Raw genomic sequence first — 25,214 nt, 5'->3', positions numbered from 1 at the left:
ACCAGAAGATATGCAAATATTGGATTTAAAGGTAATTTGTGTAAGCTAACACTACTAATAATTGGAATTTACGTATGCGCTGGCATATGGGAAAAACTAATTAACCACTCATGCCTAATGTTGCATAATAGGAAATGGTAACTTGCAGGCAAATGCATGAAAAACTCATCAGGTTCTTGTAAGCAGGAGCCATGATTCAGATTTTGGGATTCAGGCTGGATGCTGCAGCCTTCTGTGGCATCAGCAGTGTGCAGTGTCGGGCTGTCTGTGAGCTACAGTAGAAAAAAACCCTGGGGCAAATCCCATTTCAGCCCTGGACTGTGTGAGTGGAAAACTCTGAGGGACTCCTGGGAGGTGAGATTGGAAATGGGCTATGGCTGTCTCAGTCCTGGCTGGAAATCCTGTATGCACTGGAAAGCTGGGAGTGTGCAGTGGGAAACGTAGATAATGCCTGGAATGTCCCAAAACTATGAATTGAAATAGACTTTGAAACAGAATTGAAATGACTTTGAAATTTCCTCGTCCAGCAGTCATAGGGAATTTCTGATTCTGAATGCGAAATTCAGAATTATGCATGAATATATATATATATACAATTTCAAACGAGTTATGTGCAATTTTTTTCATTTAAACACTTCAGCAATTGTCACTTTAGAGAAGGAGGTAGAGCGTGTGTAGCTGCTGATACACAGGTTATGGCTCCTTTTTGTTTAACCATGAAACGCACAAAAATGTTGAATTTTCTCCTGTGTTAGAAAGCTGCCTTGTACAGTTTTGTGTTCCTAATAATATTTATCCATATATTATGTTCTTCTGTGATGGATGTGGAAATTTAGAGTAACTTGTCAAATGGCTCTTTTTAATTTCAGGAAGAGCTATAAATGCTTTTCTGTTCCTTTCAACTAGAAGAAATAACTCGAATTTCCTTCTTCACTTAAAAGTACACGTACTTTTTTTATTTGTTTGTTTTGCATTTGGGAAGAGTAAGAATAAAGAAAAAAAAAATTGAATAATCCCTGAATCAACAACAATTTTTCAGCCATATAAATATATTTAAATTATCTCCCAAGAAGCCAAATTAAATATTTAGTATATAACTATGGATTTCCATACTTTTTTAGCTGTAATTTTAAGCTGCAGTTTACAACAACAGTACAAAATTATACCATTGAGACAGAGTAATTTATGAGATGTGTTTGTAGTTTTGTAGCTGATAAGGACAGGATATGAAAAGGAAAAATCACAGCCACAGTGCAGTGAAGTGACAAAGGAGACAATTTATGTGATTCAGACAGGACGGTGCAGAAGATTGTTTCAGGGAGCAAGGTCAACTGTGTACAAAGCTGCTCCTGAAAATGCTGCATTTAAATTAATTAAGTTTATTTTAATGGAACTCGAGGTGACTGGGTCCACACTGGGTATGGCTTTTATCTGCCTAGGATAACTGAGCTACTTTTCATTCCTCTGCCTCTGGCTGGTGAAATGAAACGTTATCTTAAGGCATTCTGAGAGAATGGAGCAGTGGATGATGGATAGATAACTCTGAATAAGAGTAAGAAACAGCAGTGGTGATTAGAACACTGATTGTATCAAGAACATTTAAGAAATTATCATTTTTCTCCTCCTCTTATGCACTTGTCTCACTGATGGCAGGATCAAAATGAATTCCACAAAATAATCTCTTCTGATTTCATGCTTTCTTCTCAGGCGTGAATACCGTGTTTTGAGATGAAATACAGAGCATCAGAATTATTAATGGGAAGAGATAAGTTTGTGACTCCCCATCTAAAGAGACTTGTGTAGGAGATGCAGAAGGTGACATGAGTGAAGATGAATGCTGAAGGTCTGCTCCCTTTAGGTCATCCCATTCTCAGAGGCAGAGCTGCCTTTGTCCTGAGATGACTACAAATGAGAGCAAGGCCCTGGACGCAGCATCAATGATGCCAAATAAGTGCTGTCAACTTGTCTGATAACGAGAAATATTTACAATAATGGCATTATTTGGTCTGCTTGAATGTAGGCTTTGAGCGTGAGATATCAGTGGCAATAGAAATAAAATATTAAGCCCTTTATAAATTGTACTTTTAAATTATTATTTTTGTAAGAAAACTAATAAGCTGAGTTGTCTTGGTTAAACATAATGTGCACACATGTATTGCTGTGATGTTCCTGGAAAAAGCCTCTGACCTATAAATCTGATTTCCTGTGTTGTCATTTTTAGCAAATGCTACCTTAAATTACCCCATTTAGTTGCAGATTTCAGACCTGTGTTTGTGTAAAACAGATTTTGCCACATAGAAGTAGGCAAGATAACAGTGAAATTCTGGGATTAGCATTTTGTCTAATTCAGTTACAAACTGTATAACAAGACTTGGATTTGGCATAAATTAATAGGTTAGATTCATTTATGGATGTGATTAAATGTGCTCATTGTTGTGAAACATTTTGTTGCAAGCCTTGCATAGCTAAGATTTATCTTAGGTTATTATTTTAATTTACTTTGCTTACTTGCAATAAACTGGTGGAATTGCGCAGAACTAGTTTTTTCTTCCTAAATTTTATCAGTTATCACCAATCCTTTCTTAAAAGTTTCCTTATGAGGGCAGCCCTGTGGTGATGTTCCCAAATTTGTATCTAACAAGGAATTTCAAAGTAGTGGAAGTTCAGTACCTAGGGTTTCATGCTATGACCTCATACATAATTAATTTTTTGCCCACTGTGAGAGTTTAAAATGGATTTTTGTGATGGTAGAAATAGAACTGTAGTCATTTATTGATATATTTCTGATTATAGTGTATTTTATATATTTGGAATTAAATTCAAGTTTCAAAAGGCAAGTATTTTCTTATTAATATCTGGTTTCAGTTGAGTTTGCTCTGATTATATTAAAAAAATTAATTGCTGGTAGGAATGTTTGATTTCCTTTCTGTGATCTGAGGAAGTAATTAAGTGCTGTTAAATAGAACCCTGTTTCTCGAAATGAGTTCACTTTCTTTTGAATTTCCTCATTAGCTGCTATCTTACAATTAAGTAATTGTGCAAGATCATCATGGATTAAAAGTAGTGTAGAGGATTTAAATGTGTATTGCTGCTTTTGGGAATGTGTGAACTATTGAGGGGCTAGGGAAGGGAAGGGGTGTAGAAAAAATTGGGAATATTTGATTTAATATGACTTTTCATTTTCCTGTGAAACTAAAATGATAGTAAGGAGCTGAGCAACCCAAAAGGGACTTAAAGGTGTTTTTTATATTTCTTTGCTGTCAGGAGGCACAAGGGCAGAGAAGGGGACAACGGGAAACAGCCTCCAGTTACACCAGGGGAGGTTCAAGTTGGATAGTAGGAAAAAATTCTTCACTGACAGAGTGGTCAAGCATTGTAAGGGGCTGCCCAGGGCTGTGGTGGGGTCACCATCCCTGGAAGTGTTTGAAAAAATGAGTATATTTGGTGCTTAATATGGTTTAGTGGGAGCGGTGATACTCCGAGGATGGACTTAATGATCCTGGGGTATTTTCCAGCCTTACTGGTTCCGGGTTAGAATACAATAAAAGGCTTCTCTTTCTGCCTGATAAATAGATCATATGTAATGTGTATAATCTGTTTTCCTCTCCCTTTTGGCACCAGTAGCCCATGGAGAGTTGTCTGAACCTCCCCTTGTCAGGATGTGAGAACACTGACAGCAGAACAACTGTGTCACTGCTGTGATGATAGCGGAGAAGAGAATGTCACCACCAGTTCAACCCTTGGGTTTTTTTCCATGCCTGCCTTTCTCAGTAGTGTTTCCTCACTTCCAGGAACATTGTGGGTCTGTGATAAGAAGTAATTTTCGTGAGTGCCTCTGTGCAAAGCTGAATGGTTCCTCTGTGCTCCTCTTTTGGTAAATGAAGCTGCTGATGCTTGAAAGGCAAATTGGAGCTGCCATCTCTGTGTTTCCCCTCAGACTGATGCCTTGGGAAGGCTGACCTGGAACAGAGACTGGACAGAGCTAGAGAATAAAGTAGATATTTATTAAAAGGCTTTCAGGATCCACCTTGGGCAGGACAGGAGCCTGACCAGGGCTACACCCAGGGTGGACTTAGAATGATCACAAAATGGACGACCGGTCACGAGATCTTACATTTTAATAAGTTTTGGTGCATTTGCATATTGGGGTTTATTTGTCCAATTACAGCTTTGGGTTGTGAGGTCCCATCCTTGTTTTCTCCCTTCAGTCCAGCATTGTTTATGCTGTTGGGCTGAAAGTTGTCCTTGGTCTTCAGCAGGAAAAGGATTTATTTTGTCTACCTACTCTGTGAAGAGAGCTTACTAGCACTTAATATGAGGCTCAAAGCTACATCCCTAGGCAGCACAGAATTTGAAAATATGAAAGCTAAAACTTAAGGCATCAAGATCGACTGGATTCCTTGATTCCTGACCCTCCCTGTCAGGGCAAAGCCATTCCTGCTCTTAACAGCCTGGCACCACGTGTCCTGCTTGCTTCATCGCATGGGAAGAGGAAAAGGAGTAGATTTATCTTATATTAAGAGTTGTCCCAGTCTTTTGTACCTTAGAGGTTTCCTTATCTGCTGGAGATTGTCTCCGAGTGATTTGTGTTGCTCTCCAAGCCAGAGTAGGCAGCGGGCTGGGGTGTCAACAGTTTTACACTCCAGTCACTGAGAGGATGAAGTGGTTGATGCCTCTGAGTAGAAGTGTAGGAAAGCACTCCCTTATAGGTTTCCTGGACTTCTCTCAAGCCTCAGGCACCCTGCAGCTCAGCAGCTTCAGGGCAGTCTGTCAGGGGTTTTTTGTCTGCTTTGTGAGTTTTTCCCATTCTGTTCCCTTTCATGAATGAATTAAAGCATTTTATGAGCTGATGTAAACTTCTCAACGTCTGTAGTGCACTATGACAGAGGGCTCTCAAACCTTTCTGGATAATGTCAAAAGAGTTTTGTTAATTTTTTTTTTTCCTATTGGGAAAGACAAAAGCAAAACATTGTCTAATTTTATCCATGACACTACAGGTTGTTAATATTATTATTTTTTTTAAAATTTTTGTTTTTATTTTTATTTATTTACTCGGAAAAGCTTCTTCCCCCAGAGGGTGCTGGGCACTGCCCAGGCTCCCCAGGGAATGGGCATGGCCCCGAGGCTGCCGGAGCTCCAGGACAGTTTGGTCAATGCTCCCAGGGATGCACAGGGTGGGATTGTTGGGATTCACCTGTGCCAGACCAGCAGTTGGACTTTGATGATCCTTGTGGGAATCTTTCAGCTCATGATATTCTGTTTCTATGATTTTAGGTTGTCTTTTGTTCTGCACTGTGAAGATTTCTTAATCTCTGTATTTTTTCCTTGAAGTCCTTGACTGCCCTTGTTGTCACTGTATTCCTCTGTTCTGCAATATTCTTTGTAGGGAAGAGATGGCTAAATTATATTAATGATACGGATTTATAATGGCATAATGGTGTTTTCTGGTTTATTCTTGTTCCCTTTTAGAATAATTCCTCACCTTATTTTTGCTGCTGCTCTGTGTTAAGCTGGCATTTACAGAAAGCTATTATAATTCACAGATTGCATTCCTGGGTTTTAATAACCAATTCCGAGTCCATCGTTATGTATGCAGGCAGAATCCTGGTCCTTCCTGATTTTTATCACTTTGCATCTATCAAAGTTAAATTTAATCTGTCTTTTTCACTGCCATTGTAAGAACTTCAAAGCAATCCTGCTTGATGTTTCTTGTTTGTTTGGAAGGAAAGAAGGGAGGAACAGGTAAATGATCAAATTCTGTGGGCTGGCATTTTGCATTTCAGTAATGTATTCAGTCCTGAGATCAGGTAATTTATTGTCAGTGACTAGGTTTCCTGGAAGCATAAGAGTAGAGAGAAAGGACATGAAAGTAAAAGGTAAATAATAAATTTATTGGACTATCTGTAGTTTTAATTCTTTCTGTATGGTGGATCAGCTTGAGATACAGAAGTGAGAATGGAACCTGTAGCATTCTCAGCAACCAATGCCTTCTGAGGAGTAATGCATAGATACCCAAACAGGTGTGCTGCCAGTGTGCTATAACAGGGGTGGGCATGGACTTTCTCAGGCTGTCAAAGACATGGCAAAATATGTTGCTACCCAGCAAACCTCCACAAAGTGCAAAGCCAGAGGAAGACCTCAACCCTGGAAGGATGCAGTTGAAAGGAGATATATTTTTTTTTCAGAAATCTCTTTCATTTTGATCCTCTCTTCCTGAATTTTCTTTATTGTAATGGCCAAGTTCTAATAAAATCTGGTTTTATTAAATCAAAGCCCTTGCGGTGTTCTTGGTTCACATAGTTGAAAGAAAAGCTACGAGTAGATGTGGCTCAAAGTAGGGGTTGACACAGGGCCCAATTAAAGTCTCAGTGATGAATTGAAGAAATGCTTTCAGTTACCAGTTGCAGATGTAGGCTAGACTGGACACTAATGTATTGACCTGTTTTGTCTTCACTTGTGGTCACACCATAAATATCAGCAGCTAAATTAAAAAAAGAAAATTCTGAAAATATCTAGAACAGAGATCATAGAAGTTCTAGCTGGTAGAATTAACATATCTTTGTGTATGACAATTGACTGAGGTAAACTAAAAAACTCCAGATTTGGTTTGCCAGTAAGGTTTTTCCTTGAGGTTTTTTTTTTGTTGTTGTTGGGTTTTTTTTTGTTTGTTTGTTTGTTTTGTTTTTGTTTTTGTTTTGTTTTGTTTTGTTTTTTGTTTTTCTGGTTGATTTGTTATGTTTGGTTTTTTTTCCTTTTTTTTTTTTTCCTCTTCCTATTTCAAATGTTGATTAACACGTATCTGAGGCAAAACTTTTTTCTTAAGATATGATGCTGGGCCTTTGTAAAGCACAACATTATTGAAAAGGTATTTATGTTGTAAAGGTGTTGTAGGTCATGATGTCTTGGACTGCAAATTAAAGCTAAGAGGACAACACAATTACATGTCAGATAAAAAAACCCTCTCCCTTGTCCTTGGGATGATTGATTTCTTCATGGAATAGGTGGGGAAAAAACATGTTTAGTTCTAAGTACTACTCGGAAATCAAAAAATACGGCTGATGATGATAAATTAGATTTTTGCAAACTGGAGCATTAATAGAATAGAGTAGATGAGAAACAGCCCCGTCAGTCTGCTCTCAGGCAGTAGAAAGCTGGAGCCACAGTGATAAGAATTATTTTTGAAGAAATAGTATGGCACAGTGGAATTAGCGAGGACAAATGGGGAATTTAAGGAGTGGGATGTAAACATGTAGTTAAAACCAAGTGAACAACAGCAAAACAGCCACAAGGGATGAGCTTAGAGTGCTTTGTACGTGGCAGCAGAACGAGTGATGGGATGCCATGGATTAGTGAGGGCAGCAGAATCACCTATTGACTGCCTATTGGGATACAGGGAACAAAACAAAAAAGAACTCAGGCTTAAAGGCTGAACATCCCTTGATCAGGGACAAATGGTGATTCTGGATACTTTCCATGCCTGTGCAATGAAGAGAAACTCTGATGACACTTGTCACTATTGAATTATCTGCTTCGTTTTCTTTCATTCTGCTGCAAATACCCCACTAAAGCCCAGGAACATTCATGCATCGTTGTGATGGCTGGCAGCATACACTGGAGTTATTAAAGACAGGGATGTGAGCCAAATCAAAGAAATTTACTATCTTGAAAACTGGGTTTGTTCATAATAAGACGTAAAGGAGGAAACTTCAAAGTATTGGTATGGTTAGGAAATCATTTGCCATGATGGTGAGTTTTTTTTCTGCTGCTGTGTATGTGTAATGGAAATATAGCTGCCTACTAGGTTGTGATTTTTCTGTCTGGAAGAAGGCCTGGTTGGATGGGGCTTGGAGCAACCGGCTCTAGTGGAAGTGTCCCTGCCCATGGTGGAGGGTGGAACGAAATGAGCTTTAAGGTCCCTTCCAACCCAAACCATTCTGTCATTTAGAGCTCTGTAAGTAATCCCTTTATTTGGAGATGTATTGCTTAAAACAAACCACGTCCAACATGTCCATTCTATTATCAAACTGTTTTTTATGGGTAGTTTTAAACATACAGTGGATTGAACCAGGCAGTGCCAGTGCCTTTGCTGCTCTCTGAATTGTGTTGCCACGGAGCATAAATGTCCCGATGTCACTGGCCTGTCTGACCCATTCCAGCACATTTATAATTAGTGGGAACTCTTAAATCTATATGTTCCTTATCTAAATGGAAGGTAGTGCTGTAGATTGTGTGGTGTTCATTGCTGCAGTTCAAGGGGTCTGGAATTTATCTGGATGCTTGGAGCATGTGAATCGACTTCTCTGGAAACCTGGTTATTTTTTGGGGACTGCAGAGTGACCTTCAGTGTGTGTGTGCGTGGATGTACAGGACTTTTTCAAATGAAGCCAGATCCCATCCTTTTTTTTTTTTTTTTTTTTGGTTGACAGTGTCCTGCAGGAAGGCAGAGATGTGATCAGTGTAATCACTCCTGTATCATGCGCCGTATCTTCTAATGAAGTCAGTTCTTTTTAAAGTACTCCTTATCTTGGAGACAGTAAAGTTCTGAATTTAAAATAAGCAGGCATGAAAAATCCATCTCAGGTCTCTGTTCCTCATACAATTTTTCCCCCTACTTAAAAGTCTTTTAAAAGTTGTTTATTTCTATCAAGAACCTGTTTAATTTCAGCTTCCATTCACTTTGCCTGGGCTGGGGAGTCTGTTTCAATGATTGGTTATTTTTTGCTTATGATTTCTAAAGTTCTCTTAAATAAAAGTCTGTAAATCTATGATACCAAGTTTAATTTTGTTACCCCCCATGTAATTCTTTGTTACATGTTCAAGTGTCTGCTTCTCCCATTGTTTTGTAAGAGGTTAATGTTGACTTGTCAGCCTTGCTCTGAGATAATTCAGCTTCTTTTCTGGTTTTTCTTCAGTACTCTTCATACTCAGGAAAAATAAGAAAATGAGAAAAAATCAAGATTAGTTCAGATGTATAATGCATTAAAGAGAGAGGTCAAGTGTTAGAAGCCTTATCTCTCTCTCTTTACATGACATGTTTCCAAAGCTGTGTGTAAGTTTTGGGAGAAACAGCTACTTTCCTTCTTTTTTTGGAAGTTACATTCTTTAAAGGCTTCAGATGGCATCTTTTACATTAGAAGTTGTTCTTGTCCCCTGATTGCATCCCTTCCTTTTGAATAAAGGACTGTTATGAATAGGAAACACAGAACTTTTTATCTTTGATTCAGTTAATTCAGTTGAGAGTATAATGGTGATGCAGTTCTTAAGCAACATTATTTTCATTTTTTCCCAACTAGCAGAACTACAGCATATCCTGTTAACATGGAAAATAAAACTTTTTGAATATCATGATGCATTGTGCTTTATTTAAAACATCCATCAGCATAAGAATGACATCAGGAAAGTTTTCAATATCAAGTGACCAAGCAGAATTAACCAGTTCAGCTCTTGCTCTTAACATTTAGTTCTGTCCTTGCAGATTTTTACTTTGTCCTTTTTTTGGATTGGTGGTAAATAATTATGGGGTGGTACCTGTGGCTTGTCTCAGAAAGAGGCCTATCCCGAACAGGTTTTTCTAAGGATAGAGCAACTTTCTGTGAAATGTTTAAAGGAAGAGCAGATTTAATGCACACAAGGTCAGATGATAAATTTCTGAGATTTTTAGGAATTTCTCATAGGCAGTTGATGAGCATCTGGACAAATGCAGATGCAGGACAATGTGACATCTGGAAGTTGGTGGGCATGTTCAGAGAGGTGGTTAATGGCTCCAGATATTAATTGCTGAGGAGAATGTCAGCTGTGCTTCTGCTTCCACTGAAACAGCTTCACTGTTTGAAGCCAGTCCTGTTTAATGTGTTAATTATGGAGCTGGAAAATGGCACAGCTCCTCCTCCACATTGTAGGAGCTTGTGGACTTTCCAAGGGCAAGGGGAGACTCTTCTCATCCAGGGAAATCGTACAAGCTTTGAGCTGGTTCTGTTTGTACTTCACATAACTGAAAGATTCTGTTCAGTGCAGGAAAATAGTGTTGTACCTGTAGGAACAACAGAAAAAAACCCTTAATTAAAATGATGAACAATTGGAAATTTAAAACTTAGAGAAGGGGAAATGTGTGTAGAGATGCTACTACAGCCTTGCCATTCTAGTAAAACCAGCAGGGAAACAGGCTCCTGAAAAAGCCAACCAAACTAAAAAAAGCTCAAAATCCCCTGAAGCTTTGACTCTCCATAGGAAAATCTGTCAATTGTTTCATTTGGAGCCAGCAGTGGTTGATCTGCCTGGAATAAAGAATTCTCTCTCAGACAAATCAAGAGCAGCTGCAGGGTAATACAGAGGTAAGGTTAATCGTAGTTTCCAAGGATGAGGAATTGTAAATAGGATTCTTTTGGTGAAAGGATGACCCCTACATGCAGAAGCAGAAGCTTGCAAAGTCATGGTTAGGATTACGTTCAAGAACTCTTTTTGAAGAACTGTTGGAACCTGAGATACTAATTCTGCGTTGTAAGGAGAGCAAATGTGTTAATTTAAACCAGAGGTTCTTAATACTTCTCTGCCTTTGCAAAAGGAGAGCTGGTATTACTAATGCCAAATTCATAAAATGAAGAAAAATAAGAAGTGAAATAGAAGAAGTGAATAAATGTTTCTTTGGATCTTTTTTTCCTGCTAGGTGTGTGATTAATGTTGCCTTACGTAGAAGTGGAAAAAAAAAGTTTCAAAACTTACGGATTTGTTACTAAAAAGGAGGGTAATTTCTGTAAATTCAGCATATCTGCAGTAATTTCTGTGTCTTTTACAGATACTGCTTTGCTATATGTAGAAATTTGCATCATCTTGGGGGAAATATGATGGATAGAGAAGGCAGAGTGTAGGATCTGCACCAAGGACCTGATTTGAAATGATTTGGTTTTCCTGGGCTTGCAGCATGACCCGACATGAACCAGCCTCCCAGCAGCACTGAGCTCAGGGGCTTTGATCACGTCCAGAGCTGTGAGAGGACTTTTATTCGGAGGTGTCGAGGAGCTGTGTGAATACAGAGCGATCTGTGGGAAAATCTGTGGTTGTACAAAGAGACAGGACAGCCTTTTGCTGAGGCCTGGGCTGCCTTGTGGTTCAGATTCCTTAAAATCTTCTATTGTCACTGAGCTTTTTGGGAAACTCCCCTACCTTGACTGTAAAAGTTACTCCGTGGAAAAAAGCATGCTTGTATAAATAATGCAAGATGAATTGTTTGAATATAGGAATTTTATGTGTGGCTGTTCAAAGCAGCTTTCAAGCACTTTGATTGCTTACTCGTATTGGAGTAAATTACTTTTCATGTCATTCTACTTGTAATATTTATTAAAGCAAAGAAATGCAAGCAATCCTATTTTTCATCTTTCCTAAGGATAGCACTCCCTAAATCACCAGGCTTCTCATGGAGAACCAACCATTAGAAATTTAGGTGTTTCAAGGATTGGATATTGGATATAACATCCCCCTGGAGTGAAGATCTTCTAAATAATAAACTTCACCTGAGTGCTGAATGGTGGGAGAGCCCAAACGGGCACTCAGACTGCAGCTGTAGGTGCGTGAGCCCTTAAAGTAGAATTATTTTCCTAGGACATAGAGTAGATAAAAACTACTTGGACACTGCATGCAGTTGAGGTTTGCAAAGAATTTTGAGGTACATTTTGACTTTCTAGTCAAAGCAGAGGCAGCCTGTCTGTTACTCCAACCCTTACTCTGGTGTTTGCACCTTCCCTGGGGGATCTTCATGGCCTCTTTGATGTCTGAAGGCAGTTTGCCCTCACGCCTGCTGCAGGTCTTGGTGTAGGCTGTTTCCTTCAAGAGCTGGTTAATGTGACTGAAAAATGTGAATCACTCCATCATTGCCTTTTTTTAGCTTGCCAGTTCCCCGTGTCAGGGCTCTCCATGGTCTCTGTCCCACTGGCTCTGTTACCACGGTAATCCTCCCCTTGTAAAGCCCTTTTCCCTCCTTCCTTGGTGCTTTATTGGTTAGAAATCTGAGTTTGCATCATGGGCTGCTTCCATTTAAGAACTTGCTTTTGTTGAGGCCAAAGCAGAATCTCGCCCCACTGTGGAGGTGGAGGGTTACCGGGAGGGGAGAGGGCTGTGAATCCGAAAGGAAGTTGAGAGCTTAGAAAAGCTCCAATTAAAAATTCTCTGCGTGGTTAAGCTTCGGAATGGAGCCTAAAGGTTTAGTTTGGCTTGCTTCTTCCCCACCTAAGTTTTAGGAAAGAAGAGAGGAGTCACATTCATGGAACAAAATAAACGAGTATGTCAAGAAGTTGTTGTTTAAGTGTGGAGACGGATATTCCTTATTCTCCTCCAAACCATCCCCCTGTGTTTATTATTTTTTTCCTTTCTCCTCTTTCCATTTTTTTTAAGCAAGGTGATGGGAAGTGCCTGCTTGAACTCTGATTGTTTCAGCCAGATCTGCTGGAGGCTGTACTGGGCTGTCATTGACTGATGATAAGAGCTTTTTATCTGCAGAAAGGCATGTTCTCTATTCCCTTCCCCACTGCACTTTTACTCCTCATTGTAAGTCTCTGTCCTCTTAGCATTTCTCCTTTATTTCCTTTCCCTCCAACTGTTATGCGCTCCTGCTTTTTGTCCTTCTCTCTCTATTTGTATTCTTGTGTGAGTAGAGACAGAGAAGGAGCAAATGGGTTGGGAACTGTGCTGGAAACTAGGCTCCCTTGAGGATCAGAGCTCTTGCAGCTACACTTTCTGTTGCTCAGGTTAGAGCAGAGGTGCAACTGCATTGCTCAATACTGCAGATAAATGTAAGGGAACAGAATCCTGGCTATATATACCACCAGGTTTATATATATCAATATATCTATATATCTATATATATCTCAGTGCAGCCCTCTGCCAGCCAGGTCAGCCAGGGGTGGGCTGTCTAGGGCTGTGTGTGTTGGTAGGATTTCTGCTGTCTGAGCTGGTTTGCCCTGTGCTCCCACCTCCCCTGTCCCTGGGCTAATCCAGAGCCAGCTTGTGCATCTCTAAATGCTGTTATGCTCTGTAGGCAGACTCAAGGGTAGAACCATTCATATGTTTAGATTTCCACCTCCCAGTGAAGCAAATGTCTGTGAAATCAGTCAGATTTTTTTTTTTCCTCTGTCTCAGGAGACTGTGTATCCTGCTGGGAGGAATTCCGTATTCCTCGCAGAAGTCTGTCTCTGTGCGGAGAGGTGTTTGTTTTGACGGGGTTCTCAATCTTCAGATGCGAACCAAGGAAGTGCAGACTGTGTTGTTCAGTTTTTAACTCATCTTAAACCAGCTTGTGTCTGGAGGGGCTGCCCTGTCCTCCACCTCTGCTGCTCTTCTCAGAGGTTTAGTTTGTTACCTGTGCTGCTGCGAACATGGCTTCAAAGGCAGGCACGGAGCTGAGCACTTGCTTTCCTTCTGTAGGGTTAGTTAGGGTTCAGACAGGTTCTGTTCCTGCTGGAATTCATGGCGCTGTTTCCAGGGGAAAAGGGTAGAAACCTGCAGGAAGAGCTGAGCTGGGAGATCAGGTGGGTTTAAAGTGTGTGGAAATGCCCCATTGATCTGGACACTGCAATCCAGGGTGGTGACTGATGGGGAGAATCAGATATAAAGCATATTTTCTTCACTAGTCCACATAAATGCCTTAAGCATCAGGTATTAATCATGGAGTATTAAAAAGTTAATATTTTAACTCTACTATTTGGAAAGATGGGCTAAATTTTTACTATTTTGCCTTTTGACTTTTCTCACCTTACTGGTTTTCTCCATTGCTGGACATCTTTCTTTGACTAGTGAATACCATTTTTTGCCTTCCAGTAGCAAATAGAGTGTTGGAAGTACAGACTTGTACTGCCAGCATTGCCAATCTACTCTTGCCAGCTGATTAATCCTACAGCTTTGCTATGAGTCAGGTAGAAAGGGTTTCTACTTCATTCTGGATGAAATGTTTACCATCTGTCCTTCATGTCTGCATTGCAGATGTCAGCTGGACTAACAGCTGGAGGCCTGCTCAAGACTGGCAATGTTTATATTTCTAAAAAAAAATTATCACTTTGCTTCAGCAAACGTTGCTTTTGCTTATGTAGATTTTAAATATTTTCACTCTTACGTTGCAGTTGCAGCACAGAAATGAGCTGCACTGTCACTGGTGAGCAGCTTTGACCCTCAGAAAGCTCCTCTGTGTAAGTGACACGGAGAGTGGATCCCTTGTGGGGGAAAACAGGGAGTTGTAGTGTGACAGACGAACAATTCCACATGCTGAACATTTTGGGTTCGTAGGATGTTCCAAAAAGTGAAATCATGCTGTGTGAAGATGCTGGTGGTAAGGGTGGTGTGGGGTTAGACTTCTGGGGACTGTTATGTAATGGAGAATTCTACTGATGTGGATTTTGGCTCCACTTGTTCCACTTGTTCAAGTAAATACTTGTTAGTCTTTGCTGAAGTAAATACTTATTTTCTTTACAGATAGGCTTTGAAGACAGACTGGCTAAACAAATGCTCACATTGAATATTACTGAGCTGGATAGAGACATTTCTGTATTGCTGTTTTTAGGAGAAGCTACAAGCTTAGAACAAGAGACATTTTGGCACATGCTCAAGGAAGAGGAAACACAGGCAATAGAATTCCTAAAATATATTCTTGAAGGAAGTCTGGTGCTAGTTTCAGGATTAGCACTGCAATGTCTGTGTACTTCTATGGCAGTATTATTACATCACTTTAAACTTATATTTCCTTTCAGTGGAGTACTTAAAGCTACTTTTGGGGAATATTTGGTCAAATAGTCATACAATACTCTTAGCATCCTGTCCTTTGTCCAACTGAGCAGTCCTTGTTTGCCTGTTTGGTGCAGCAAGTTCAGTGTAGAAATTGCAAGGAAGAAATATTCCATCTATTCTTACATAAACTCGGGCAGGTAACTTCTCTTCAGTCTTGTCATTTAAAATTGCTGTTGTGACAGCAGCTGAAGGAGTTTTGAGAAAAATACATTAATTTTACTTTTTATTTACTTATTTGCTATTGTGGTGTCGTTCTGACTGTGAATGAAAAACTGTCATAAGTTTTTAATAAGGTTTTTTCTTGCATGTGCCCTTTTTATGTTTGAAAGCCAGGCTCACCATTTTATATTGAGTTCTGAGGGATATTTGGTTTATTTTTTAGTAAAGGCCATATTCTAGCTGTAACAACTGATCACCCAGGTTGTTTTTAGTATCATCTGCATGACTGCCATCCACTGAAATTAATTTGCTTTTGTAGACTCTGGACTATGGTACAGCTTGGAATTTATTTTTGAATTATGACAAGTTTGAGCACTCGTGTTAGTAGTTAGTGAGGAAAACTGTGCTTAGTGAAAAAAAAGACTGCCACGTTTGAAAGTATTGTAGCTCATAATTAACCAATTAGAATAATTGTCTACTTCAGAATTATTTTTTGAATTCCAGAGGCCAACTGGAGTGTCAACCAACTTTATTTAAAATAGAAACAGGCTCTGAAAGATAATTAAATATTGTCTATTGGAAAAATGATGGTTCCCACATCAACCACGTTTACAGCGACTAGAAACTGTCTCAGTTTTCTTTAATCACGTCTGGGTGTTTTCAGCACTCTAAAACATGAAACCTAATGGGTTTTTGTGGAAGAGTGGAAACTGAATAATAGTCATTTTAGCACTCACTAGATATTATCTGATAATTCCGCTAGCAAATGTTTGCCAGTGAGAGGAGGCTAATGGTGGTTTTTTATGTGATTTATAAATACATACATTGATTAGGGAGTTCTGATATGCCTCCCTTTCTGAGCAAGTATTTTAACCCAGCGAGAATCTTCTGCAGAGACTCACCAGCCTGTTTATATTGATTGATAGTGATTACTCAAGGCATTCTCCTGAGTAGAGCAGTAGAATTTATTTTGTATGTACTGGATAATGCTGCTAAATCCTGAGTAAGTACCTTACTGAATTATGCTTCATGAAGTAGATTGTGATTCAAGGAGCAATAGCTGAATTTCTTTTGATTTTGTTCCCTTAATTAGGATGGTGATTATTAATTTATTTATTTGTAAATTTTATCACTGAAATTAGCCCATTGGTTAAGAATACTGAGATAAAATACCCAAGTTATGAAGTTAAAAATACTGAAATTGTTTTCTGGAGAAAACAATTTAAAATTTTTGGAATATTGTTTACAGAGGGGCTTGACTTGAGTCTCACATGATGTCCAGTATGATTTTACTGGTTTGTCTTTACCTGTTAAGTGTTCTCATGGTATACGGGACTTACAATTTTTCATTTTAATTTTAAAATAAAGGGAAATATTTAAATCAGAATTGTTTAAAATGAACTCTTTTTTCATGAGATTTTTCTGTCTTCTCGTTTTTGGTGGACAAGTTAATTTATATGTGGCTTTGCTTGTCACCAAATACTGAAATCACTTTCCAGCTCAATGAGGTGCAGTGGATGTCTCTCACACCCTGACAGCTGGACTTCTCTCTATCTGGAATTTCCAAAATGAAGTCAGCTGTCTAGAAAATGGCATGAAAACCTGAAATGGTGAATAAAATGACAGCAATTTGCTGTTGTCTTCATTTTGCACTTTGTTTAAGCTTTTAAGCCTAAGGTGGTCTGGAGAATCTGTTTTGGCTTTGGATGAGTACTGCTCTTCTTGATGCAAAATTAAGAAATGCTGAATACAGTGGAGGAAGTTTGATTTAAAAATCTGAACAGAGCTGTTGAATTTGTTTTATTACACTTCTGACTCTTCCAGTTCCTTGCCTCTCCCACTCCGAGTGGTGCAGGGGGATGTGGGGGTCGTAGTAAGCTCATAGAACTCCTCCTCCTTACACTTTTCCCCTGCTCCAGTTTGGGGTCTCTCTGTGGAATGGAGTCCTTCAGGATAAACTTGCTCCTGCCTGTGCCCTCCATGGGATGTGGTTCCTGCAGGACACACCCATCTGCTGTGGTGTTGGAGGTACAGCAGTAAAAAGAATTTGGAATATAAACTTTTAAACATCCATTGGATGTGGCACTGCTGCACCTGGGAGTTCTTGGGAGTAGAGGAGCACCAGCAAGATTATGGAGAAGTATTTTATATGTGGCTATATATATTTATTCTGTAAATAACTGCTATGCAGTACGTGGATGTTGCACTAATAATTTTCATGTTGTGTGATGTTCTCTGTTCCAGGGAGTATGACTTCTGCAACGTCACCTATCATTTTGAAATGGGACCCCAAAAGTTTGGAAATCAGGACTCTCACAGTAGAGAGACTATTGGAGCCACTTGTTACCCAGGCAAGTGTCTTTGTTTTGTTTTGTTTCTTCCTTCAGCCTGATGCTGTATTTACTCTTTTTATGTAATTATCTTAATAGTATTTGATAATAAAAACATGAGCAGTTTTTGTTCGTGATCTCAGTTGGAAAGCTCTGTTCAAACGTGTTTAGAGACTCTTGTTCTAAATAATTTATACTTTCAAAATGTGAGCAGGAATACAGTAGCTACAATTATTTACTTATGTCTGTCTTACAAAGCAATTTAGAAACTTAACAAACAGTCAGTCAAAGATAGGGATCTGACTGAGACATGCTCCTGGTTTGTTATTTCACCATGAAAGACAGGTTCAAAATAAAAACAAACCAAAACCAACCATCCAAATTACAGAAACTATTAATGCCTGGTTCATTTTATGCTGCCATCACTAGGAGTGTAGGTAGAGGCCTGGTGTCTTTCTGTTTCTGAGTTGCTGTTAATAATGGAAAGCTGCTTCTTAATTCCCTCAAAATGATGTCTCTGTATGGTTCCTCTGCTCCTTCAGTGAGTCACTTTCCAAAGAAATGACATCTGCTTGTCTTTCTTTGTTTTTGAAAAAAATTACGTTATTTCTCTACAAATTATTCTGGACATGAAAGTCTCTAACTGTGTACGTGACTTTACAGACTCAAGACAGAGAGTTCTTTCATTCCACATGGTGATAAAATGGTAATTGACTTCCATTATAAACGCTGAAAATTTTATTCTTGATATCAAAGACAGACTAAAATCCTGAATTCACTGTGAAACCATCTGCAAATGAGGTTGCCAGCTCTCTGTTATTCTGGTACTGATGTTGGCCCAGCCAGTGAAGCTGCTGTGCACCAAGCTCTGTTGTGAAACCCAAGTTACAGGGTTGTCCGTGAGGGAATTTCCTGTTCTCCTTTTGCTTTATTTTCCATTGCTTTGCCCAGAGAAGAGAAAAAATCAGCCCAGAGATGAAAGTACATTGTAGCTTCATAGTTTCACCAAGTGCTGGGTTAACTTTGGGCTCAGCTACACCTTTGCACCTTTGATAGCATGCTTGAGCAAATGTAAATCAAGAAATTACAAGCTGAGCTACAGGACATGGATTTCTTCAATGATAAAAACTCATGTTCCCAAGATTGTGTTTTGATGAGGAACAATGTGTTTCTATTTTAGCAGCATGTCAAGGAGACTAGGGAAAATAAAATGCTGTCAAGAGAGGGTAGAGAAATGTTAGGCTATTGTTTTATTCAACTTCTATGAATATTTCCATTCTGATTTCTTCTTTTCATAGGTTTCAAGATAATATGAATAAATAAATAAAATAAAAAACTTTCTTTTTTGAACATATAGTTTGATTTCTTGTATTAGGGAAATAAGGAGTTTTGCTTGTTTCCCTCTACTTTGATTCCAGTGGAGTATGTTTGACTAAAACGTTTTATATGTCCCACACAAATGAAATCATGAAAGCTCCAAGCGATGAAAAATGTGTTACCTTCAGATTGTGTTTATCTGTTGCATTCCTAGCTGAGGTTATTCAGCTGCTCTTTCTGTTTTTCTCAGATAAGTTAACGATCATCCCAGTTTTAAAGACTTTTTATTTTTTCTCCTCTGCCTGAAGTTGCATTTGCAGTCTGGTCAGGTGAGGCACAGTCTCTGGTTTACCTCTGCTCCGATTGCAATCTGCCCGCGCAGCGGCAGCCTCCACAACATGCCACGTGCAAAGATTGGGATCTCCTTAAAAAGTTTCAAAGCAATTTCCTTCCTGAGAGAGAGAACATCTAATTTGAAACTTTATCTTGGCCAAAAAAATAAATAAATAATTTCATAGGTATTTAATCCTGTTCAGTGTGTGCTCTGAAGTCCTCTTGTGGATTCAAGTGAACTGCTGAATGAGGAGATCACAGAGATGGGAAGTTCTTTCCATAAGGAAAAAGTTTTTCATGGAAAGAATAATAAAGTACTGGAATGATCTCCCTGGGGAGGTGGTGGAGTCACCATCCCTGGATGCGTTTAAAAAAAGACTGGATGTGGCATTGGTGCCATGGTCTAGTTGAGGTGTTAGGGCTGGGTTGGACTCGATGATCTTGGAGGTCTCTTTCAACCTACACGTTCTGTGATTCTGTGAAGTCATTGAAACAGGTCACTGGATAGAAGAGAGAGATTTAATGGCCACAAAAGGCAGCAGAACTTTGCTGCAGAAGTTCCTGAGCAACCTTTGAAGGCAGTCCTACTTCCATAGAGTAATTTGGGTTGGAAAAGCCCTCCAAGATCATGGAGTCGCACCTGTGACCAGTCCCCACCTCGTCCCCAGCCCAGAGCACTGAGTGCCACGTTTAGTCCTTCCTTGGACACCTCCAGGGGTGGGGACTCCAAACCTCCCTGGGCAGTTCTAATGCCTGACCACCCTTTCAGTGAAGGAATTCTTCCTGCTGTCCAGCCTGACCCTCCCCTAGCACAACCTGAGGCCCTGTCCTCCCATTCTCTTGCTGGTTGTCTGGGGGCAGAGGCCAATCTCCACCTTGCCACCACCTCCTTTCAGAGTTGTAGAGGAGCTTTGACCAGCAGTTTGGAGCAGATGAAATCCTGAGTCCCCTATAGCCCAAATTTGGCTGATCTTGTGGTTTCCATCACCACCAGGACAAATTCATGTTTTATTTTGGTATTCACACTTGAATAGTCAGAGTATCCTCTTGTTCTCCAAGCTGTGTATGATTTTGGACAATGCTGGAAAAACTGGAAACTGCTGTACACAAGTTTTAGGGCTCCAAAAATGCTAATTTAGTCCTTTGTATCTGTGAACCTAGACTCTGAACTCAGTGTATATATAGGCACATGACTGAGAGATTTCCAAATGATGGCACATCCACTGGTTTCTACTGATACTATAGAGAATGGTGCATTAAAAGTGAATTTTAGACAAGTTCATTAGTGATCCAGATGAGAAAATATGGATAACCTTGGAATTGATTTAGATGAAAATTATAAGGCAAGAAGGTTGTCTGAGCTGGAGGCAAAGAAAAAAAAAAATGAAAATCCATTAACTGATCATGAGAACGCATTAGAAATGACAGAACTGCATTTATTCTAGGAAGCCCTGAACTAGCAAACTAATTAAAACTTTGTGTGGCTGTCAGAGATGTGAGAGGGCTGGTGCTTGCTGCAGTACTCTGTGCCCAGTGCTTGTTGTCATGGTGGAAGGGGAGCAGGTAGGGCCTGTCACGTCATTTATTAACTTGCCATTTCTGAGATTTTAGGAGAAATACGTGCTGGAAAAAAAAAAAAAATCATCAGAATTTCTGTTCTCCACAGCGTTGAAATTACTAATTGAAATGTGTTTCTTTTCTCTGGCTTTAGTGTCACAATTAGCTAAAAAGCATAAGGTAATTATATTTATTGCTAGTCTTGTTTTCTGACTTTTTTTTAATTACAAAGTTTATAATTTTTGATTCCATGACATTTTTGTAAGGAAATACATAGCTAAAACATATTCTCAAGGCTTGCTGCCTGTTACTCTCGCCTTCCTGCATAGTAACCAACTGGATTGCCATTTTATTTGTTAGACTGTGGGTGGTTTTCCTAAGAAAAAAGAATTACACTTTTAGGAAGTTTTAACTGCAACTACACAATATATTATGTATGGCTGAAAAATAAGACTTCTGGAGGTCCATAAAGAGTCAGGGAATATTATTTATGTTTCTGGTGCTTTTGAGTGGTAATTAAGAATATGAATGCAATAAATATATGTTAAGAGAGAAAAGAAAGAAATGCCAGCTATAAACCACCAACATCCCTGCAACTGTTTTTTGGAAAAACACCAAAAAATAATCATGTACGTACACATAGATGAAAAGGTGAACGAACTGTGTCAAGTTTTTGAAGGTGAGAAGATGAGATTTACTCTATTGCTAAGATTTTAATTTTCTAATGTCGGTCTGTGGTTCTTTTCATTAGTTTTGCCTAGGAATTTTAAATATTCAGCCTGTGTGGTTGTTTTACAACTGTGCCTTTATTGCCAGAGCCATGCAGCAGCTGGGCCTTTTAGGATCTTTACATTTTTGGACTGTTATTTGTTACTGCAGAGTTTTGACAACAGCACAAATAATGGTTAGCGTTCCTGTTGCAGATTGTTCATGAGTGATTTTGTTTTCCTTCAGTGTGACACATTTTTGTCCTTCTATATTTGCTGGGAAGAGACAGTTCTGAATTGCAGTGCATGTTTTGTGGCTTTCTTCCCAATAAATTTAAGATGCCAGTTACAGCATCTTAAAGGAAGCAAGAGTATATCACAGGGTAGACAAAACCAAATTATTAATGATTTTCCATTGTTTTTAAATAATATAATCACTCAGTAAATTGCCTGCCTATACCTATGAAATAAATAAATAATTGAGTAAAATTCCAGATAGTTTTATTTTGTGTAGTTTATGTAGAAAATCATAATAATCATGGCTGATGTTATTATTCATTAACTTGGGACTGATCCAATCCCTTGCACTCCATGTTTGGAAAATGGGCAAATGTCTATATTGGCATAAATATATAACTGTATTCCTAACCATTCCAGTTACTTAGGTATTGCTTATATTTGGTGAACCTTGGTTTTATTGAACTGGAACCCTAAATCTGGTGTGCTCTTCTCCATGGAAAATACATTATTTGTTAATCTTGTCAGCTGCATTTGAACCACAGCTTTACTTTTGTTGGGTTGGTGAATGCCTTTGCAAATTTCAAACAAGTTTTGCAGAAGGTGGGTGATGGAGCACTTTATGCCTGATATCTCTTGCACTTAGTTTAGTAATTGCGCTGAATTCTCCAGCAGTTTCTTTATTTGATAGCTGGATTCAGCTGAAGTTGCATTCAAGACAGACCTAAGGGAAAGTGAATTATAAAAGTTTATTTTTTGATCATTCAAGCCCAATTCAGTTGTATAATAGGGTCAATATCCAATATAATATTAATTATATTTAATCAATTTATTGTTAATTATTATTATTAGAATAGTAATTATTTTTAATAGGGTCTTTTAAATGTATTAGGTGTATATACATATACATGTACATATACATATACATATACATATACATATACATATACATATACATATACATATACATATACATATATATATAATTATTTTTTTTTTTTACCTAAACAGAACTATTGTCCCAGTAGTGAAACTAATTATTGTTTAAGCTCTTTCTGTCAGAGCAGTCCCAACTCTGTTGTTTCTGGGACTGTGTACCAGCCTTCCCTGGCATGGATTAGGTGATGGCTGTTCTGTGATGGGGAGACAAAGTCAAATCATATCAGAAAAGGAATATGGAACTTTTCTCTCTGAAACTAAACTTTAAACCTTTTAAATGAAGTTATTATTTTTAACCGGAGGAGAACCCTCCTTTCTGACTCCAGCATTATAGAATCATACAATTATTTAAGTTGGAGAAACCCTCTGAGATCATCAAGTCCAACTGTTCCCCAGCACTGCTGGGGCCACCACTGACCCATGTCCCCAAGTGCCACATCCACGCGGTTTTTAAGTCCTGCCAGGGATGGGGACTCCATTACTGCCCTGGGCAGCCTGTTTTGGTGCTTGACCACCCTTTCAGTGAAGAAATTTTTCTTCATTCCCAATCTAAACCTCCCATGGCGCAACTTGTGGCCATTTGCTCTTGTCCTAAATCTGTACTCTGTATTGCTTAAAATAACTCCTGAACTGAAAACTACCAGCTGCCTTTTTACTTCAGGAAGGTTTTTCAACCATTGGCTTCTGCGAGGGGCATCTGCTGCACTCTGGCCATCCCTGTTTCTTGTTTGCCATCGGATTCAGTGACATCTGTGCCTCTCTGCCAGTTCTAGCTGGGATCTTCTCAGTGTGGGGACTTTTTGTGCTGTCTAGAACCTTTAGCTAAATTTTGTCTTTTCTATTTTTACTCTCCCGTGCTTGAAAGCTGCAGGGTATTTTTGGTATGCAGTCTCCTGTAAGGTCTGGACCCTGTCAGTCTGTGCCTCCCATTTTATTCACTGTTTAGAGGTGGTCATGGGTGTGTTTTTACTTTGGAGTTTATGCATGTGTAGGTTGGCATTTGCAGGGAGGAGAATGAGGACTCAGAGGGCTTTAGGTCTCATCCGTTACTCCTATGATCTGCTTTTATGGAATGCTGGTTCTTAACTCAGAGCAATGTGATATGATGGCTGCTTTTTTCTCCTCTCCTGCTGCACAAGCTGATGTGGAAAGATGGTGAGAAAATTTGTCACTGGTGTATCGTAGCTGGAAATGCAGATTGCGCTGGGAGTATCTTAGGTGTGCAGTAGGCTGTGACTGAGAAAGCTCACGGCTAAAATGAACCTTCTCTAATTTGTAATTCTTTGTATTAAATGCTAGATTTTCCATGCATTGGATAACTCCTCAATTTTCTTCATCATTAGGCAATTATCAGTGGCTCAGGGTTACCAGAAAGTGTTTTTGTCTTTATGTGTACCATTTTCTTCACAGAATGGTTTGCTTGGAAGAGACCTGAAAGATTCCCTTGTTCCAACCCCCTGCCATGGGCAGGGACACCTTCCACCATCCCAGGTTGCTCCAAGCCCTGTCCAGTCTGGCTCACTCCTTCCTGTAACATAGGGAAGAATTAGAGCAAGCAGTTTCACTGCTGGAGCCCGGGAATGTCCCTGATCCTGTCTCCATCCTGTATCCTGAAATAGTATCTTTGGAACTTGTCTAGACAGCTTTCTAACCCAGTTCTATTCTTGCAGATGGTTTTCTGGCAGCTTTTATGGAAGACTTTTCAGAAAATGTTCTTGCCTGGGATTTCTAAACTCTAATCAGGAGGATCAAACTAATTATTGAAGTGTTTTTCTTCTGCCTGTGTCCTTGAAGATGTATAGAGGGACCCAGTGAAACAGAGATGAGCCTTTTTCATGTCCCCAAATCCACAACTCAGCAGGTTCTTAACAATCCTGTTGATTTAATTTGGGTCATCCCTGTAGCAGGGGAACATCCAAAGGTTTTGAGGGAAAATTGGCTTCGGTTGCATTTTCAGGTGATTTTTCCCAGTTTGCTTGAAAAGCAGTTCTATGTTTTGGGGTTGTTTTCAGAATATCTTGTGAACTACCTGTCACTTCCAAAATTTCTCAGGGTCAACAAACATATTAACAAATTACATTCGCCCTCTTTTATGTTAAAAATGCTAATTAAAGCAGGATAGGTATGTCACCTTAGGTTTTAAAAGATTATTGCATAGTTAAAAGGCTGTGGCATTGATACAAAATAAGAAATGGATTTTCATTTTGGCTAATAAGCAAATTCTTGTTGGTATCATAAACTTTCATTTACTCAAAGTGTTTGACACATTTTTTTTCCAGTGGTTAAATTAAAGACTTCAGAATTACTGCAGCAGATACAAGTGCTAATGTACTAATTTGTATAACTGGAATGTTTGTAAGTCTAGGATATTTTTGTCATACAAATGTAGTGTTTTAGCAGAGGGGCAACTTGAAAAAAAATACTTTTCATATCACTAAATGTGAATCCAGTGTATTTAAATAAAGAATTTTAGTCACATACTGTATGAGCAGGATCTTGGTATGGTTTGTTAAGCAGCAACTTCAAAATAGCTGTTCAAATATCTAACTGAATGTGAGCTCATCATAACATGATAAAATGATCCTTAAGTGCATCAGCTGCTGGGTGTAAAATAAATTTTATTTAGGCATTATTATTGTTGTAACATAGTGTTTGTTAATGAGATTATTATTGGAAGGATTTCCCCTTCTCAAAAAAGCTGTTGACAAATTGGAATGAGATCAGAGAAGAATTACGTGATTTATTGTGGTTTTGTGTTTTAATGGAGGCCTAAAGACTTTGAATGCATTTCATCTATACAAAGGCTTATCAATTAAAAAGAAATTGTCTTAAATTTGCTGCCAGTATAGATTTTGAGACTATTTCTGGT

General features: G+C 38.9%; 1 protein-coding gene across 2 annotated transcripts in view; it reads left to right on the top strand.

The window, feature by feature from the left end:
• Positions 1–25,214, top strand: part of CTNNA2 (catenin alpha 2) — a 466,643-nt gene that overhangs the window by 39,382 nt on the left and 402,047 nt on the right. For both annotated transcript variants that reach the window (XM_066185389.1, XM_066185388.1), the window contains exon 2: positions 17,170–17,276. In XM_066185389.1, coding sequence (XP_066041486.1) covers positions 17,175–17,276 — 102 coding nt within the window. In that variant the 5' untranslated portion in view covers positions 17,170–17,174. The remainder of the gene's footprint in view (positions 1–17,169; positions 17,277–25,214) is intronic.

Source organism: Chamaea fasciata, unplaced genomic scaffold (assembly GCF_029207755.1).
Source record: "Chamaea fasciata isolate MVZ Bird 193981 ecotype frontalis unplaced genomic scaffold, bChaFas1.0.hap1 SCAF_6, whole genome shotgun sequence".
NCBI lineage: Eukaryota > Metazoa > Chordata > Aves > Passeriformes > Sylviidae > Chamaea > Chamaea fasciata.
Note: the sequence above shows the minus strand (reverse complement) of the source record. Positions and strands in the feature narration are given on the sequence as shown.